Here is a 20,201-nt window from a genome sequence, read left to right on the forward strand (position 1 = left end):
ATAAATTGGTTTTGTTTGCTTTAAGTGAGAGCAGTTCCCTAATGTGGTTCACAGCAAAGCAGCATAAAGTCATGTGAATGGCAAGCTCTAATGTAACACGAAGCATAAAAGTACTTTAAAATGGAAACCTGTGAAGGGTTGTCTTGTATTACAACCATAGGAATTGCATTTATAGATATTTTTGCATTTTCCACTCCTCAGTAGAGAAATGAGAAGGAATTATTTTTTACCAAAAAAATGGTGGGTTTGTTTGTTGACAACCCTTCATGCTTGGCTCACAATGGGATAACCATGGAGGTGGTAGGGTTTTTTCCCTAAACATGAGGCATGGTGCAAGAACGTAGCCATGTAACTGTAAGTTTTGCATAGGCAAAAATTGTGAGATTGTCATAGAACTAATTGGTCAACTATCATACCCGCTAGTTATTTAAATGCCAGTAGGCAACAGTCAGTTTAAATGTTCATAAGAGGGAAAGTAAAAAATGGAACTGAAACACTAAGAAAACTTTGTCACAGTTTTCCTCTTAAATATTTATACTAAACTCTTTGAAAGTCTTTTGTCCCATTTTCTCTATATACCCCAGTAACTGGAATGACGGGAGCATTTCTAAAAGAAAATCTTTGGTGTGAATTTTCCATGGAAGCAGAAATAAAAAAATCAGACTGCCCTTGCGAATGGTTTAGTGATGTATTGGTTTTGTTTTTTTAAAAAAGATGTGTCTCTGGTTGGTGTATTTATGTATTCAAACGTGAACCGACTTTGCTGTAGAAGGAATAACTGCCTCATGTTTTAGGCAGGTTTCTGTTTGTATGTGCCTTGATTAGCCGAGCTGGTCCCTACATGTTTTTCTAACAGTGCTGATTGATTCTAGCTCAACACCACACACAGAAGATGACTGCAGGCTTAGCCTGCAGGAGTCAGGCAGCTGGTTAAATCCTAACTCTCTGAGGCTTTGTTCTCCCTTTAGAAATGTGGGAGAGTAAAGGGGAGTGACCTTAGTGGTGAAGATGATGGAACCTTGCATGCTATGCAGTAATCCTTATGGTTTTCTTCCTAGCTTGGTAGTTTTTGAATTATTGATACACATGTGAATTCTTAAGCTTTATGGCATTTTATTAATTACCTGTATTAAAATGTATAAAGGTCAAAATGAAAAACCTGGCTACAAAGAGGTTTCATGCATTTGTGTTTTAGGTTACTGTTGCCTTTATGACTATGACCTCCACATCACCTCAGTCTTGCTCCATACCAGTCCATGTTGGTGCTTTGTTCATCCCTTTAGCAGGAGACCCAATCTCAAAGGCTTTGGACCAGAGCTGGAGGGAGGTTTATATCCCCAGGGAACAGGCATCTGGGACCTTTTATGGGAGTTGTCATTGTGTTTTGTTTTTTTAACGCAGATACCATATTTGGACTTGGGAGGCAGTCCTGAAGGGCAAAGGAGTCCAGGAAGGCTGGACATTCTTCAAGAAGAAAATCTTAAAGGTGTAGGAGCAGGCTATCCCCATGTGCCGAAAGATGAAGCCCCCATAATTCAAGGGGAAATGATTAGCAACCTGCTACACCACTTAGACACATGCAAGTCTATGGGGTCAGGTGGGATCCACCCAAGGGGACTGAGGGAGCTGGTGGAAGTGCTCACCAAGCCACTTCCCGTCATTTATCAGCAGTCCTGGCTAACTGGGGAGGTCCCGGTTGACTGGAGGTTAGGATATGTGACTCTCCTATGACTAGGTGATCCGCGTAGTGGATGAGGGAAAGGCTGTGTATGTTGTTTACCTGGACTTTAGTAAAGCCTTTGACACCATTTCCCACAGCATTCTCCTGGAGAAACTGGCTGCTTATGTCTTGCAGGGATGTACGCTTCGCTGGGTAAAAAACTGGCTGGATGGCTGAGCCCACAGAGTTGTGATGAATGGAGTTAAATCCATTTGGCGGCCTGTCACAAATGGTGTTCTCCAGGGCTCAGTGTTGGGGCCAGTTCTGTTTAATATCTTTATCAATGATCTAGAGGGGATCAAGTGCACCCTCAGTAAGTTTGCAGATGACACCAAGCTGAGTGGGAGTTTTGATCTGCTTGAGGGTAGGAAGGGTCTACAGAGGGATCTGGACAAGCTGGATCGATGGGCCGATTGAATCGTAATCATAGAATACCAGGTTGGAAGGGACCTCAAGGATTGTGTGGTCCAACCTGTCTTGGCAAAAGCTCCATCTAGACAAAAGCACTGTCTGGACAGGATGGCCCAGCACCCCATCCAGCCGAATCTTAAAAGTGTCCAATGTTGGGAAAGCCACCACTTTCCTGGGGAGATTATTCCAATGCCTGATTGTTCTCATTGTGAAAAATTTTCTTCTAGTGTCCAGTTGGAATCGCCCTAGGAGTAACTTCTACCCATTAACCCTCATCTTTTTCACATAAGTACTTGTTTCTTGTCCTCGCAGCAGCCTTTCTTATGCCTGACAGTTTGTGGTCCTTCTCAAGCACCATCAGTTGAGTTTACTAAATTGAGATGTCGGCTTTTTGGAGATTCTTGGGCTTGCCATCAGTTAGAGCTTAATTTCATTTTAGGTAGGGCATAGTTACACCACAGCGTTGTTTGTGGAAGCTGAGAAGATGAGACAATTTTGGTTCTTACCCAAGCTCTCAGTCAACTAGTGTCCAAATAGCCTCTTGTTTTCAAGTAGATGTTGCAGATTTTCATATGAGTCTGTCTTGTCTCCTTAGTCTTTCCACATTTTTGGCATTCTTACTGCTAGTATTTTAGGTGGCTGTGATTGCAATGGATAGGACAGGTAACCGCTCTTGATACTGTTAATTCTTGCTCCACAAATTGTCCTTAGGACAGGTGAAGACTTCCCAGCCATATTAGTGCTGTTTGAATTATTACTACTTCTCTTTGATTAAAAATAGGTGAAAATCATGAAAAAAGATGTCAGTGCTGCATCTTATTACATACTGCTAGATCAATTAAATTTAATGTAATGTGGAGAGAAATGCAGAGACATCTGTCTTTATTCAGAAGGTAGGATCACCTTTTTTGTGAAGTGCAGTGCTTCACAGAAAGCAGATAAAGAATGTACTGCTCCAGCACATCTCTCAGGTGTGATCACAGACTGATCAGGGAGGTAAATGGTTAATGATATGTTGTAAATTGAAGAAGAGTCATTTAGAAACTGACCTTTTTAGAGCACATTAAATGCTTTCTGACCAGCACATCTTATTTTCTGAAAGCTGCTAGAATACAGAATTACATTGACCTGCTAAGGTCTAAGTTTTGGTAAGCCAGCAATGATAATCCTAGAGTTGTAGTTACCTGTAGAACTATCTTTAAGATATATTGAGATTAGCCACAAATTATATAGCTGGAACTTGATTATGTCTTCTGTTCAAAACAGAAATATTAAGAAAATAGTTTTACTTGAAGGGTATTAGCATGCAGTCTTTAATTTTTTTCCAATCTTCAGGTCCCATCGGAAATCAATCCCATGTGAAGATAATACACCCTCAAACTCTTAAAGTCTAGTTTTTAAAAAAGTTCTCATCAGTATAAAAATTTCAAGGCTTTTAAAGGCTATTTTTGCAATTATGGGGACCTACCAGAAGAGTAATATGTGTGCTTTTTACAGCTATGATTTTTATGTCCTTGGTGATTACGGCAATTGAAGAATTGTAAAGAGCAACCTTAATTCCAAAGTTAGAATATGGAAGAAGGTGTTGTGTGGCTAGATGACCATAGTTATTAGCCAGCCTTATAAATAGATAGAAGCAGGCTCTTTTTTTTCCCTCCTCCTTCAGATGCCTTTATGTAATTAGTGTTCTGGAGTATTAAAACCTTGGCTGTTGAGCTAAACAGCTGTTGAGCAAATTTAAAACATAACATTTCTGAGCAGTTGTTGAACTGCCCAGGGAGGGAAGCGCAGGGGATCAAAATGAATTTTTCTGATATAGCTGAACAAATTTTTCTTAAACTGAAAACTTTAGGAAAAGAATGAGAACAGTGATGTGATGTATTTGAATTCCATTTGTTATTTCCCCAGTAGAGATTATTCTTTCTCTCTTTCCATTTGTGATTCTGTAATCTTGTTGGTACTTCCTTTGTAATTGAAATTGATTTCCTGGAATTCAGATTGTTGTGTAAAATGCCGTTGACCACAGATTTTTCCAGCTTCATGCACATGTATTTATCTTTTCAGGTATTTCAGTTTCTGTAGGGTGAATACTGCCTGATCTTTATTCACTGAAGATTTAAAAATGTTCTCTCCTGGAGCCGAACTTCATTTCTATCTGAGAGGATAAGTTTAAACTTAGCAGGAAATAGAAGGTTCAAAGAAGGTTCCTTGACAGGTTGGAGTCTTTTTTTAGTGCTGGCTTTGCAAGGAGATGAGGAGGGAATGACAACTAGCACTCTCTGTTCTTTGTTTTTCTTTCTGATGTTGTGTACTGGAAAAAATGTCTGTAGATTTCAGAATATGGAGTCATAGAGGGGCACACATTTTCTACCTTCTTCCTGACAGTGTTTGCATACTGCGTAAAAGTGGACTTAGTCAGCCGGAGAGGATGCTTTCACAAGGATGATCCCGAGCCAAATGCCAATCATCTGGCCAGTAGGAGGAAGAAATTCTAATTGTCTTCATATTTAGGTTGCTGTTTCTTAGCCCAACTTCCCCAACGTCTCTCAGCCAATAGAACTGTTGCTTGGTTGGGGTTTTGGGGTTTTGCCTCAGTCAATGGATATTTAATTCTGGGAAGTTATCAAATGTGCCCACTTCATCTAAGTAAAGCAGTAAATTAGAATAAATTTTTTAAGGAACAAATTAGAGCAAATTATTCAGTGTTGGAGTAGCTTGAGCGGCATCTGACTACACCTCTCATCAAAGACTGATAGGTGTTAATCAAAATGCAGGTAACATCTCCAAAACATTAAAGGCCATCAGCAGGATCATGACACAAAGATTCTATGTCTATGCACGCAACTCTTGTTTGGAGGTCTGTGTTCACACGTGGTTTCCTATGCCTTAATGCTTCTTCCTACTTTTGTGTGGTTGTGGCATTGCTTTGCGTTTTTTCTGCAGTTCTTTTATACCAGGTGCCCACTACTGCTTCTTAGTGGAGTCTCTGATCTGGTGTGTGATGTTACGGTGTGTGAGAGAGACTAGGGTGTTGTGCTGTATCAGTACCAGGGCAGGAGGCTCCCTACTTAAAGGACTTAATGGGAAGGTATGTTCTGCAGTAGCAGTCAAGCATTATCATCTGTCCTTTGTTACGTGACTTTCCTGTCACATCCATCCATTGCGTGACCTGATGCATAAGTCTGATTTTAGGAGAGAAGAGGTCTGAAAATTAGTATTACTGAACAAACAGCAGGCTGTTCGTTATTATTGTCATCTTACTGTGCCTTGGAAATATGACCTATTTTCACTCTTCCCTGGATCCTTGGCTACTAAAACCTCTTGGTCACGTATTTTATTATTGTAGCTCTTTATCATGTTTGACAACTACTGTTTGATGGAACATCACTGATTTAACAAATCTTTGGCAGAAGAAACCTTTAAGTGAGGCACCGTGTATGAAAAGCCATTAGAAAAAATGCGGTATGTAAAAATACTGTGTCTGGCTGATTTCTGCTCTCAGCCCATTGTGCAGTCTGAATCTGACTAGAGAAGTCTTCACGTGTTTAGGGGAAGAAATTTTTGAATAATTTCACATTTCCATTAAAATAGTTTTTGTCACTGACATCAAGTCAGCCTTCCTCCTTCCTGTCACTTCACCTGTCTAATGCTGCTTGCCATTGTGTGTCAGTCTAACTGGAAACTACTTTGTAAAGATCATGAATTAGTCCCATGTTGATGCTGTTCAAAAGGAAGAAAAACATGGCAACAACAAACTTTGTACAATTGCTTTTACTCTGTTCACATACCCAAATCGGTTACTTGGTCTGCATCTTTCCTCTCAAGACTGATGGGTGTGCAGCAGCGGGTTCACTCTTTTCTGCATTGCAAACGTTGTACTACAGAAGTTTTGGGCTTCTCTTTTCTTCCACAGTAAAGAAAATGGTAGTGAGTGTAATCCTCTTGCAATTTGCTTTTGGTGTTCCATAGCATGTATCCTATACATTCAGTATCTGAGTTATGAGAATAGCCCAAACCAGAGTACTTAATTCTCAAGTGTGTAAACACTCAACCCAAATACTGTATAATTAAAATAGCACTTGATAGTTCCTTGTTCTGTGTGCCATTGACAAGTTAAGGATAGTAAACCAGCTTTTGCCCTTTTTCCTGTGGATGGGTGGGGAGGGAAGGAGGGAAAGAGGGCAACTTTTGAAAATGATGGAAAGAGCTTAGCAAAGTACACACAAAAAGACTCTGTCAAATACATGAGTATCTTTCCGTGTTTTTAGAAAGTTTTATGCAGGATATGTGTCTACAATTCTTCCATGGTTTTGAAAGCCTGGGGGTACTTTGCATTGTGCGTGACCCACAGTTTGATTAAACAAAGGGATATATAATGAAAACTAGAAAACTAGTGAGTTCTCCTGGCTTTTCTGTTCACTGTTAGAAGACTTCCTGGGCTGGCACAGGTTGTGAAAGCTGTGAGGAGTAACCACTGATTGAACACCCACCATTTTCATGAGGCAAAGCATTAATTTTTTGCATTTCAAAGGGCTGGATCGGCTGGTCAGAAACAAGTTTTTTGAATTTTACTGTTTTTGACAGGTGATGACAAAAAGGGAACTTCATTGTCAGCTGATACCGGTAGGATACTGTGGGACGGCAGACATAGTGCTCTGAATTCATTGGGTGATGTCAGTGTGCTGACATCAACCCAAGTGTCCAAGGAATGAAATGGAAGGACTCCTAGTTAATGAGACATTGAGAGAATAGTGCTAGAATTTCTCTAGTATCTTAAACTCTGTTCTGTGTTTGGTTAATTTGGCATTTTTACATTTTAGTTTAACTGCAGTGTCCCCAAAGAAAATAGAAAGCCTTTTCCTGGCAAACAAAAAGATTTAGTTCTCTTTTCCTCTCTGCTAAACATGCTGGCCTGAAAGTAATTTTAGGATTTTTTTAAAATTCCTATCTTTAAATCAGAATGCTTAGTTTGACATCATCATCATTTCCAATGCGACCAAATGATCTCGTAAAACTATTCTGAGAGCTATGCAGCAGAAGTAAATTTAATGTTTTAATGAAAGTTATTGCTTTATGCAAATATATGTAATAAAATAGGCTCAAAGTTAAGAAGCCAAAATTATTCAAGCTAAAATCAGAATAGTTTCTAATTAAAATGTATTAAAATGCTGGAAATGTTTCCATAGTTTCTTAAGGAGATGAGAAGTTTTTAATTATTGTTGTCAGGTATCTTACAACTTTTGCAGATTATGGAGAATTATTGTGAACTCATTAACAATTTTGACTGAGTTGCGGCAAGTGACTGGCAAATGAGCCTGTAGCATTACAGTCACTGCCTTACATAAATGATTTAGTTCTTCATTGGATTATTTGATATTCCCACATGAAACCGCAAATTATTTCCAAGTACTCTCTTTGATAGCTTCAACTTTCTGTTCAGGTCCTCAGCAAGAATGAAGGTCATATCCCCACTGGGGCCTGTGGCAACTGTGTAATCTGCTAATATTTAAGCACCAAGCATTTGTTTATTGTTAATACTAAACGTAAGAATTGTAAAAGAAAATGTTGAACTGCCTTTAGTTTGTAATTGCCCTGTCTGCAGGGAGGCGATCTAGTAATTTAAAACTGAAACCCATATGATGGGAGTTGGACAAATAGTGACACCGTTCCTTGCAGGCAAGATAGCGTGTTTGCAAACTCATATTTTGGCATATGTATTTTGAGATGACAGGTAAAAATCTTTAAGGGAGAGAGATATATTTTGTTATTTGAAAATCCAGTTTTTCCATAGTCAGAGGTTGACTCGCACGTTTATCTGGGAAAGGTGGATAGTTACTGTGGCTCTTCCAGCTGTCACAGAGCATGCTCCCCATGACCCAGTACTCCACTGTGATGAATGCTGTACAGACAAAAAAAAGAAAAGAAAAAAGAACCTATGGGTTTTTTTCTTATTGTTTCAAGTAGCACAGTGTTCTTATTTGCCCAAATATGTATTGGAGTGCTGCTATTATTTTTGTTAGCTATGACGAAGGGTTCATGACCACAGGACTTAAGATTTTCTTTGAGTCTCATCATTTTTAGCCTTTAATAAGTTTGCTTTGTGTGTGTGATGTTGTTTCCATTGTGCAGTTGTCTTTTGTTCTTTTTAAGGTTGTAGAATTGGATCCATGCACACGCAGCGATGCATGCCCACTCCCACACCCTTCCCAGTTCTCTGAGCTGCTGAGGTGTAGCATTTTGAAGAGTTGAATAGATGGATTTGATTATAAATAGGGTCTTGAAAAGTGAACTTCTGCGTTCAAAGAAGAAAACACAACACCGAAACAAAATACATTTACCTGTCAGTTATTCCTACATAATTCCTGTCACACAATTATTAGTCAAGACATGTAATGTATAGGAACTTCTCTCTAGCACATTTCTTTTACTTGGTTATTCACAAGCATGAAGTCACAAATAACAAGTTAGTCTAGCAACAACTTGAGACAGACCTTTCCACAAGTTTATAGGCACTGATGGCACACCAATATAGTATTTTTTTTCCTTATTACAGAATTAGGAGTTACCTAAGAGCAGATCATTCTGTTATGATACCCTTGTATGGCACTGCTCCAGCTTTCCTTTCTTCAAAGGGCAGGAGGTTTTATTTATTGCTGCAAACAAACCTGCTCACTCACTGGGACCTTGTGTCACAGTATAACTGTGCATTGACATCTGGGAGAGAAAAATCACAGAGAAACCTTTTGTAACACTGTTCAGGGTGTCTATCCTGGCCATTCTTTTCTGTCGTGGTTCTGTAGTATATGAAGGTGTCAGATAAAGCGTGAGATGTTTCTTTTTAGGTCGCTGTGTGCACTGCATAGTGTCAGGTGCAGTGCAGGACTCTCAAGAAGTTCCTTGGTGGTGCAGTATAATATCTATTTTTTTGAACCTTTTGATTGTGACTCACCTTGGTAGAGGCACCTGATCATTTAGGCTGTAAAAGCTGCTTTGTGCTGTGCCAGGGGCAGAGTGAGCATTTGGGTGTTGGGGGCTGGAGCTAGGAGCCAGGTGAAACCAGAAGTGGTTGACTCTGTTGAGCTGTGAGCTGTTGGGATCCTTGAGCGCCACGAGCATGGGGACTTCAGAGAAGCTTGTTAGTAGTTGTGTTCTTCATTCAGCAATGACTCTCACAGAGCTCACTGGCACCCTGCATAGCTGTGAGGTGGTGCTTCTTGAAGGTGCCACTTTGTGAGAACCATGGTATTAAATAGCCTTCTGTCTTAATTGTGGCTTACCCATTGCTTAGTCCTGGTCCACATATGTATTTTATGCTCATAACATTGGGTGCCACATAAAATTCATGTTGCCCTAATAGTCTGCCACTTCCTGAAAATTTTTGCATGATAACAGGTATCTTCTGCTTCCTCCAGGAACTACTTTTGATCTTGCTGTTACACTGAAGAATTTTCCTATCCTTTGCTTATTTGAGCGAGATGGCTATTTTCCTGCCACATGTGAGCCTGAAGTTTAGCTCACTGGGATGACAGCTTTTGGACGTGAGGCAGTTGATGTCTTGAGCTTATGGTCAGTGCATTGGTTGTACAGTAGCAGTGTTGCAGCAGAACAAGCCCTGGTAGAATCAAAAGGGAAAGTCTATAAGCTGCGCTGAGGTAGCCACCAAATATGTTTTAGCAAGTTAACATTCATAATGCTTAAATATGCCTCCATTTCTGAACGTGTAAGGAAGCAGAAGGAAGAGCAAAGTAAGAGTGTTAGCATCTATCATCCCATCCATCTGTGGTGAGCAGGAGGCGGGTATTTTTGAAAAATACCCATGAGTTGATGGAAATATTTGCCCATTCTCATTAGCAGCTCATTTGGAAATAAACTTTTTCATTGAAGAACTCCTGATATATCTTATGTATAAATATCACATTTGTTCAAGTGAGTGGTGAGCTCTAGTTTCCTGAGATACATTGAGATATGTTAGTATTACATAATGGCCATAGCAAAGTAGCTTGCTTGTGTATCTTTGGATCACAGTCCTGAAGATCATCTGAGGAAAAACATGTTATAGAGGAGCTATGAGACAATAGGGAATATTACTTTGAGGAAGATGGACTGATGCAGTCAGAGTACTGTAGCACTTTATGGTAGACAGGTAGAGAAAGTGATTGGAGAATGGAGCTTTTTCTGATAGCAACATGAAAAGTGAAAGAAAAATTTCTATTTTTCACAAAGAGTTGGTTTTCAGGTTCAGGTTCAGTTTCTCGTTGTAGTGTAGTATATCGTGTTTTGTTGTGGGAATCACAGCAATTGCATCCTTGTCCTAGTCCAGAGGCTGACTACAAACCAATAGTCCAGTTTGTTACTAACTGCATCTTCTGATACAGGCTTAAAGTTTGGAGTGGATAGTATTGATCACAGTATGATACTTTTTCCTTTTGTTAAACAATTTTGCTGAGCAATGGCAATGCCTAGGTATTTTTACTTTAGTATTGGGCTAGTTTTATGGTCCTTCTGGTTTCCAGGTCTTTAAGTAGGAAAATGGTAGAAGTACACAGTCTAAATGTCTTTTTACACAGCATTAATTAGCTATCCTTGGAAATTCTTGTAGCAGTTTTCCTTCAGATATATACTATTCCCACCTTTTTTTTCTGTACGTATTTGGAAGCATTGGACAAACTGGACAAGGATTTTCCTGTATGTATGTAATTGATAACTGTGTGTTGGTCCCCAGTCAGTTTGCCTGCAAAAATACTGTGGTTTATTGGGAATCTCCTTGTGTGAGAACCATCTTATGAACAAGCCAGCTGCATTTGCTTTGGGACTTTGAAAGTAGGATCACAGCTAGCAGGTAATTGCCCAATAAAGTAGGTCTTTTAGCTTTGATGCGCTTGGGGGAAGTGAGGCTTCCACTTATGACAGTGCAGAAGCTGGACTGGGAATTGCCCAGAGATTTATAATTGTGACAGAGTGAAGATGGATGCGAATAGTTTTGCTTGAGATTTGCTGTCTCTGTCAGCTAGCAAATTTTGTTCTGCTTCACCATTGTGTGGGGTAGGCTCAGCACAACTGTCTGGTTTCAGTAGTGGTTGTTCTGCAGCTCTGTGTACTGAATCAGCCTGTAGGATCCGAGAAGACTTTGTTGATTACTATTAATAACATTTCTTAGCTTAGCTAGGTGTTATTAGACAAAGGAATGCAGTAACAGTTACTTAGTATAGGGTTACCCTTTTGCAAAATGCAATTGTAATGTTTGACTCCAAGGAGGAGAACTGTTTTTAGAAAATAAATGTTATTGTCTTGTGGTGGGTTGACCCTGGCTGGAGGCCAGGTGCCCACCAGAGCCGCTCTATCACTCCCCTCATTCACTAGACAGGGGAGAAAAAGTACAACAAAAAGCTTATGGGTCGAGATAAGGACAGGGAGAGATCACTCATTAATTATCGTCACGAGCAAAACAGACTGAACTTAGAGAGGGAATTCATCTAATTTATTACTAAGCAAAATAGAGTAGAGGAATGAGAAATAAAATCAACTCTTAAAACACCTCCCCCCACCCCTCCCATCTTCCCGGGCTCAACTTCACTCCCGGCTTCAACCTCTGCCCCCCCCTCGGCGGCACAGGGGGACGGGGAATGGGGGTTATGGTCAGTTCATCACACGGTGTTTCTGCCGCTTCTTCATCCTCAGGGGGAGGACTCCTCTCATCGTTGCCCTGCTCCAGCATGGAGTCCCTCTCACAGGAGATAGTCCTTCATGAACTTCTCCAATATGAGTCCTTCCCACAGGTGGGCTACAGTCCTTCACAAACTGCTCCAGCGTGGGTCTCTCCCACAGGGTCCAGACCTTCAGGAGCAAACTGCTCCAGCGTGAGTCCCCCACGGGGTCACAAGTCCTGCCAGCAAACCTGCTCTGGCGTGGGCTCCTCTCTCCACGGATCCACAGGTCCTGCCAGGAGCTTGCTCCAGCGTGGGCTTCCCACAGGCCACAGCCTCCTTCAGGTGCCTCCACCTGCTCCGGCGTGGGGTCCTCCACGGGCTGCAGGTGGAATCTCTACACCCCCTCATCCTTCCTCCATGGGCTGCAGGGGGACAGCCTGCTTCACCATGGTCTTCACCACGGGCTGCAGGGGGATCTCTGCTCTGGTGCCTGGAGCACCTCCTCCCCCTCCTTCTGCACTGACCTTGGTGTCTGCAGAGTTTCTTACATCTTCTTACTCCTCTCTCTGGCTGCAAAAGCGCTAAGTGTTTTTTCTCTTTCTTAAATATGTTGTCACAGAGGCGCTGATTGGCTTAGCCTTGGCCAGCGGCGGGTCCGTCTTGGAGCCGGCTGGCATTGGCTCTGTCAGACACAGGGGAAACTTCTAGCAGCTTCTCACAGAAGCCACCCCTGTAGACTGCTCCCCCCCCCCCCCCCGCTACCAAAACCTTGGCACGCAAACCCAACACATTTCTCAAGGCTGACTGTGTTCTGACTGATCAGACTGAATGTAATAGAAGTACCTCCTTAATTGTTATCAGCTTCTCTTACTGTGCTCCTTACCCTGAGCCTTTGGGTAGGTATGCCAAATGCCATCTGATTATATTTTCCTGGGAGAAATACTCAGTTTACCATTAGGAGCTCTGTCAAGAAGGTCTTTTTGATCTGCATTCTATGCCAGCTCTCCTTGCTGTTGTCTGGTTCCCTGCTTAGTGAGCTGGTCCACATCTTGCTTGCACACTTCCCCGTGATGCTGGATTCTGTGTAGATTGCTTTCCGTTTCAGATCACAGTTGAGTTCTTTTTCTTGGATTCTGTCCTGCAAAAGGAACGACTGCTTTTGCTGAGGTGAGAATATGCTGAAGTGTGTTGGGCTAACAAAAAATGGTTATGGGGCAGCCGAAAACAAGAGACTGTGCCCCGGACTGGTGTTAATACAGAACACTGTTGTAACTTACGACGCTGTGTGTGATGAGGGAGAGTGACCAAGGCGAGTCGCCAGGTTAGAATAATGATTGTGTATGGTTGTGGTAGTATTAGTGTAAATATGGAAGAAGGTAAGCCCAGTTTGTATGAAAGTCAGTAAGTATCACCTGAGTTGACTGCAGGAGAAGCAGCTTGTGCCTGTGGGTCGCTTTTCATCAGGCACGCTACCTGTTAGCTTGCAGTCTTGGCATCAAGTTACTTAGCCCACCTTCAACTGCTAACATAACTGGGAACAATTTTCAGAATCGTATTGAAAGTGATATTTTGACCTTTTCCAGAAGGGGAATCTGCTCGTAACACCTGTCATCAGGATCGGTTCTTGTGTCTGTGTGTGCAGCTTCAGCTTTGCCCGCAGCTGGGGATGAATGAAAGGCTGAAGTAAATACTTCTGCTCTTAGCACTGGTGGGGCTGCGTTAGCATCGGTCCTCCTGAACTGTAACATAGCGTAAGAGAGGCTCTTTTCCCTGCTCGGGATCAAGTAGACCTTTCAAAATGGAGATTGGTGGGGGACACGTGAACAAACGCATTACACAGTGCTAACCATCCCTTTCCTCTCCTGTTTCCTGGGAAGTGGAAGAGTGTGGAAGTAGACTGTGGGAAATAGAGGGAAGCTGTGGTCTGCAGCTTTGCTTGGGCTGCTGGTCTGCAGTGCTGCTCTGCCTTCATTGACCTGGCCAGCTTCAGCCTGTCTTTCAGTATAGGGTTTGAAAGAAACTTGCTGTAAAAAACTGCCAAATTCCCCCACAGTCAAAAGGGGGCTGAAAAGTGGCAGTTGGGCTGTGAGCACAGTTTGTCTCCAGAGTTTCTCAAGATGGTTAATGTCAGTGAAACCAAAGGAAAATGAGTGGAAGTTCAGCCATCGGCATGTACCCTTTTCCTTTGTTCTTTTCATCCCTGGTTGCTTTAGGCTTAGACTTCTGGGACAGCATAAAATTTAAACTTTAAGGCAGATTAAGTGTGATACCGATTATATTTTTAATGGATACAGATGTTTGAAGTGTCTTTTGTTTGCCCATATAGTGGTAAGATTTTGCATTGCAGCAGCATAGAAAAGTTGGGTTTTTTTTCTTTCCACAAAGTTCCCAATTGCTGTAAAGTACCAGATTTTTACAAATGGGGTTAAAGTAAATATCTGCTCACTACACAGTGATTACATTTAGGACAGCTTATACTTTAGAAAATACACATTTTTAGATTCCCAGCTTCACAATTACACTTTGATTTTTTTGCAACTGCCTCCGCATGGATTTCTGTGCAAACACAGACGTGGGACTCCAGCTGTGGACTCTGTCAGATGAGTCCTAGCATAATTTCAGATGTGGTTTTTCCCTTTAAAAAAAAAACTTCTAAAATTTTATAAGAAACCTTATTGATACACTCTTCTTCAAATACTCTGGGTTTGAGGGTTTTTTTGTCAGTTTTTTAAATGACCCATTTAGGATGAGGAAAAACTTAGTAAAGATTCTTTATTAAACATAAGAGCGAGGATATAATGCTGTTGTACGGACTTAGACAAACTCCTACTGTTTTCTGCAGTAGTCTAGTGTGCTACTACAAATGCATTTGTAGTCACATTCACCTTTACAGTCTACTATTGCTCTGGAAACTGAAGGAAGCAGGTAGTCATGTTTTATTGATAACGTTTCTGATGTTTAATTATTAGGTGAGGATATGATTTTACATCTTGCCCTTTGGCTTGTTTATTCCCCATTACAGAGATGTTTTCACAAATTTATTGAAAATCCAGGTTTGCTTGCAAATTAATTTTTTTTATTAGAAATAGATTGATGTGCTGAATTGACATAATAGATGATGGTTATTATGTTGGCAAACAAGATTTTATCAAAGTATCCTGAAGAAAGAAAGGGAAACTCTATAGCAGGCACAAACTGAGGGGGTGAATCCATTTACTGCCAAAAGCAGCAAATGGATAGTACAGTATGTCAACAAGGAAAATACTGATGGACTTACTCCATAGTGGATATAGAATATTTTTTAATTCAGTGTTCTGGGAAAAAAAATTCTAATTACTTTTGGTTTGTGGTGCTAAATCTATCTTAGATTTTGTCTGATCTGCAGAAAAATCTGTATACTGTGCTTTCTGACTTTACCTCATCAAAAAGGTGTGCAATGTAAGATTAAATAGTTTAAAATGTTGGAAGTAGGACATAGAAGTACCAGTAAATGAAATAATTGCAATGGAATTCAGTCTTTTAGGGAGATGCTTTTTTGGACAAGTTTGTAAGTCTGAGTATTTTATTCTTGCTATCTGTCAGTTGGGGCTGCATATGGTACTCTGAAATCCTTAGATGAAAGACAATGGAAGTAGAAAAATCTATATGGTAAAGATGGTATAACGCTGAATCCCAGCAGAGAGGTATGTTGAAAAGATTTGGTACTTGAATATCTTTATGATTTGTTAATGTGTGCTTGTTTAAGAATTGCAGGGTTGCATAAGGGAAGCAGTTACAACAAAAATGATAAATAACTTAGTGTAAATGTGAAATGGGTAAAATAAACATGGCCAGCTAAAGCAGTACCTAACTTACCTAAGGTGAACATTTATTTTCATCACTTGTTCCGTTGTTTGACTTATTCCTTTTAAATGACACTTTGACATCTTCTGTATAAATTATGCATATTAATGTAATTGTATTTACTTGTAGGTGGCTCTAACCAAGAGAGCTGATCCAGCTGAGTTGAAAACAATATTTTTGAAGGTATGTATAAAGTAAATATTTTACTCTTTCTGCTTAAATTTTTCATATCTTTTGCTCCTTTATTGCAGCATACAACTCTTGATAGTTTTTCCAACCATTAATCATTCACTGTATTATTACCATGTTAGACTTAAATACCATTATCAGAATTGAACAATGCACACCAAGAAGTCAGATACATTCCTGAGTGATTATTGTATTGACTCAGAAGAAGTATTACTATCTTAGAAAAAAACCCGCATTGTTCGGAGAATGGGGTGGGAGTTTCAATATTATTCCTACACATGGTAAAATGTTCGTGTAGACACCTTACTGTTAGACCATTTGGTAAACTTTTTTCTCCCATCCTTGCTTGCTTCCTTCCTTCAGGTTTATCTCTTCTTCTCTAATTTGTAGAAGTGTTGGGAAGCTCACGTTGTGAAGTGCTGGCCATATTTTTTGTTTCACTAAAATTCCTTCTGTGTTTGCCTGCTGTAGAAGTATGCAAGCAATGAAATGACTCGTGTACTTGTATACTTCAGAGAAGTGTGCTTTAGCGTTTTGCTGGAATATGGCTTTCTTTGACCCATTTTCCTAAATTTAAATAATTACTCCTAACCTTCCCAAGATTTATTAGTACAATTTCTGTATTAGTTTGGTAGTCTGATATGAAAAATCGGTGGGTCTGGAGAATATATGTGAGGTAGGTGCTCCCAGTGCTACAGGGGGCTGTTGTATCTGAATTATTTTTGGAGGGGTTGAGTGCCTAAGAGAGCTCATACCTTTCCAAATTCCTCCTTCCACCTTCCTTCTTTCCAGCGTCATGCCCCACTCTCTGTGCACTTCTTAGCATGTTTTCCATTGTCCCTTGTGAGCTATTATTAACAATATGTGTAGGTGTCACTATGTATATTGCCAGTATTTATAGTTTTATCATATACTGTCAGTATTTATAGCTCTGAAATCAGATTTTCAGTTGAGAAAGCCAGGATTTAACTTATTAAGTCCCAGAACTTGTATCTGTCAGGAGGGCAAAGAGACTTGAAAAAGAATGGGGATAATGGGGTTTTCAGAGGCGAATGCTTGAAGAGCAACTTTTAGCATTTTCAATACATCAAACCTCCAATAAAATGTTTGCAAATCTTATTTAAGATGGGGTTGAACTGGTTAATACTTGACTATCTAAAATGTATGGAAATAAGTTACCAAAAAGCCATTAAGTACTATTGTATAATATCAAATTCTCTATGGGTATAATTGCCAAAGTGGGGAAAAATACAATTGTAAAGAACCATTTTTTAATGTCTCTCCTCCAAAACCAATAGAATTGATGTTTTTCTCTTTTTGTTATGATAATTTCCAAGAGTAACTTGACTTTTTCTAAGTCTTCTACTGTAACCCCTAAGAGATTAGATTTTAGTCAAAGTGATCAAGCTGACATTTTCCAAGGTCATTTTCTATATGTAGTGTAGAGTACGTGATTGGATTTCAAATACACTTGAGTAAATCACAATGACAATAAAGAGGGGGACACTGAAACTTTGTGCTGTTTTCTGTTATTGAGTGCCCTAGCAGGAGGTTAGCCTGGAAGAAAAAAATGAAATATAGACGCCTAGGCTGACTTATTTGATTTGTTTTTCAACAGCAGCTGTGTTAAAAGTTTCTGAGGCTGGGATTCTGAACGATTTGGTCTCCCTGCAAATGATTACATTGAAATCAATTGATCTGCTAGTTCTTATAGAAGTATACAATTGAAAATTCCTTGCAGTGTATCAACTAGAAAGCTTGTGTTACAAACAGTGTCTATTGAAACATGAATCCTTAAATGCTAACCAATATATAAATGCCAAAGCAGGTTACATTTTGGTGGGGCTTGCTTCTCCGAAGCCTTGTTTCTTGAAGATACTGCTGTACCTGAAGACTGTATTTATATAGCACTAGAAGAAAATAATCTACTTACCATTACACTTTGGCATCTCTCTGAGAGTTATGTGCCTACAGCAGGTAGAACAATATTCTGCAGGCACCGGTGTGGCTCTATGAAATAAAAACTGGCAGTTTCCTTCCCTTAGCAGAACCATAGCAATGTAAAACAAAACATGTGTCTTTGAAGTACGCTACAAAACAGCAATAGGCATCTCATTTATTTATGACTTTAGTGTGTATAATGCTCTGTGGGGAGCTGCAACAATGGTTTATCATCCTACCCTACCTTAAAAAAAAAAAAAAAAGAAAAAAAAAAAGAAATTAACAGTTGCTTTCCTGTTCTCAGCGCACATTTGTTATCCTGAGACGGACCTGTTTCCCTTAAAGCTAGTGCACGGTTCTGCAAATGTTGCCTGGGATTTCTTTTCCTTTTAATTGTTGTCCTTATCCTTTCTGTTTTCCTAACCCCCCCCCCCCCCAACAGCCCTAAACAAACAAAAAAAACCCCACCAAAAAAACCCAAACATATTTAGGGTTGATTTCAAGTTCATCCTTCTACAGAAAATGAGGGCTTTGAACTTTGAGGGATATCTGAGGAATCAGGCTAAGGGTGGTAACAAAGGCAATTATATTTATTTATGTATTACCTTAAAAATATATTAATATTGCTTTTCCTTGATATGTAACATACTAGAGGCTTCCCTTGGGAGCAAATACACTTGGGTCTGTTGAGAGCTGTTTTCTGGAGTAGCATGCCAGTATAAAGCAGGAGTAACGTATCCAACGGTGTTTGGTGAGGTGTTGGACTCTTTTTCTTGTTTCTGCAATGTGCTGAACTGCAGAAACTGTTTTCTGTTACATTTTTCTGCAAATGATATTCTCTGGCCTCCTTTCAGCAGTTCAGCCAAGGAGGAGTATCCGTAGGTTCTCCTTCGCTTAGGGACCAGCTGAGGCTGAAGGTGATGCTGCGGTGGAGTTGGCTCCAAAACAGCACCCCCAGGTGGACACTCCTGTGGGGCCATTTACTCCACTAGCACCACAGTGGCATTTCACAGGTGTAAACCTGCCTTCTCATCCTGAAGTAGAATGGCTACACAAAGGAGTTATTTCAGATAAATAAAATATGCTGGAGTATCCTGTTGCTGTTATACTCTCAGTGGGCCTGAGATGCCACGTACATGTTTGCAAATGCGCATCTGCTTCTTGTTCTGCTTCAAAGAAACATTTGGTACTGGAGCATTAACTCTTTCTAGACTACCGTGGAGAAATTGTTGATGCAATAAACAAAAAATCATGTATCTGCCACTCTTCTGGCTGGGAAGCCAAGCCTTCAGCTGCTCTTTCCTGTTTGGGTGTAGGCTGCAGGTTCTCCGGAGCAGAACTGTCATCTGCTGTAACGTAAGCCTGCTCCTGACTGGAAACTATGGGTGGTGGTAATAAATGCCTGGAGAAGGATGTATTTGAGGCACTAAATATTGTATTCATTTAACAGTATGCAAGTGTGGAGAAGAATGGCGAATTCTTCATGTCTCCTAATGACTTTGTCACACGGTACCTCAAGATAATTGGAGATGGTTTGCCTAATGCAAGCACCGTACAGCTCCTTGCAGGTGTGGTGGATCAGACAAAAGATGGGTAAGTGGTTTTCTGTGGGTTTTTTTTTTCCTTTTTCTTTTGTTCATTTAAAAAATATAAAACCATTCTTCCAAAACAATCTGAACCCTGAAGGGTGGTGTTTTGTTTTTTCTTTTTTTTTTTTTTTTGCCTGCAGATACATAAAGGAATACAGTATCTTTTAAGTGGAAAGAGTAGAAACAATGTTTTGAGCTGCATGTACCATTTAGCTGAGCAAACCATTTTGTCTACTATGTATTTTTAATTCATGGAACCTTTCATGTTTGTTGGCTGGCTCCCCTAACTCCTGCTTTTCTTTCCTTCCATAAGTCTTTCTGTCTCTGTTTATTTATGTATCTGTCACAAACACGTTCAAATAGCAATCCAAAATAAGTTTAGATGGTGTAGGAAGAGATTGTATAAAAAAGTCCCTGCTTTGTTTTGCCCTGTAGCACTGGGCAAAGGTTTTTGCCACTGTTTTTTCCCTCAAGAGGAGGGAGGAGGAGCAACTAAGGTATTTAGGGAGCCACTTTGCAATCTTGGGAAGACAGCAGCAAAGTTGGTTGCACATGGTTTGCATTTGAAAGGCTGACTTTGCCAATAGGCAACATTAGCTACCCCTCCATCTTCCTCCCCCCTCCTTTAATGAAATTCTAGCTTTTGCTTTTAGTACTTGCCTAGGCAAGCTGTCTCTTCACCCATATGAATGCATTTTTTGAACCCTGCCTTTAAAGTATCTTTAGAGAAACTTTAGAATCATTAGCTATGGACTTAAAGTCTGTAGTTGTGGCATTTTTAGAAACCAGAAAACTTCAGCCATGACTCATATCGGTGGTTGCAGAGAGTAAAATGTGAGATAAATAAAGCATAACTACAGA

At 40.2% G+C, this 20,201-nt stretch overlaps 1 protein-coding gene across 4 annotated transcripts in view; it reads left to right on the top strand.

The window, feature by feature from the left end:
• SLC25A13 (solute carrier family 25 member 13) overlaps positions 1-20,201 on the top strand; it is a 108,858-nt gene that overhangs the window by 8,294 nt on the left and 80,363 nt on the right. For all 4 annotated transcript variants that reach the window (XM_075746140.1, XM_075746139.1, XM_075746138.1 and 1 more), the window contains 2 exons: positions 15,751-15,804; positions 19,202-19,344. In XM_075746140.1, coding sequence (XP_075602255.1) covers positions 15,751-15,804; positions 19,202-19,344 — 197 coding nt within the window. The remainder of the gene's footprint in view (positions 1-15,750; positions 15,805-19,201; positions 19,345-20,201) is intronic.

Source organism: Balearica regulorum, chromosome 2 (assembly GCF_011004875.1).
Source record: "Balearica regulorum gibbericeps isolate bBalReg1 chromosome 2, bBalReg1.pri, whole genome shotgun sequence".
NCBI classification, from domain to species: Eukaryota; Metazoa; Chordata; class Aves; order Gruiformes; family Gruidae; genus Balearica; species Balearica regulorum.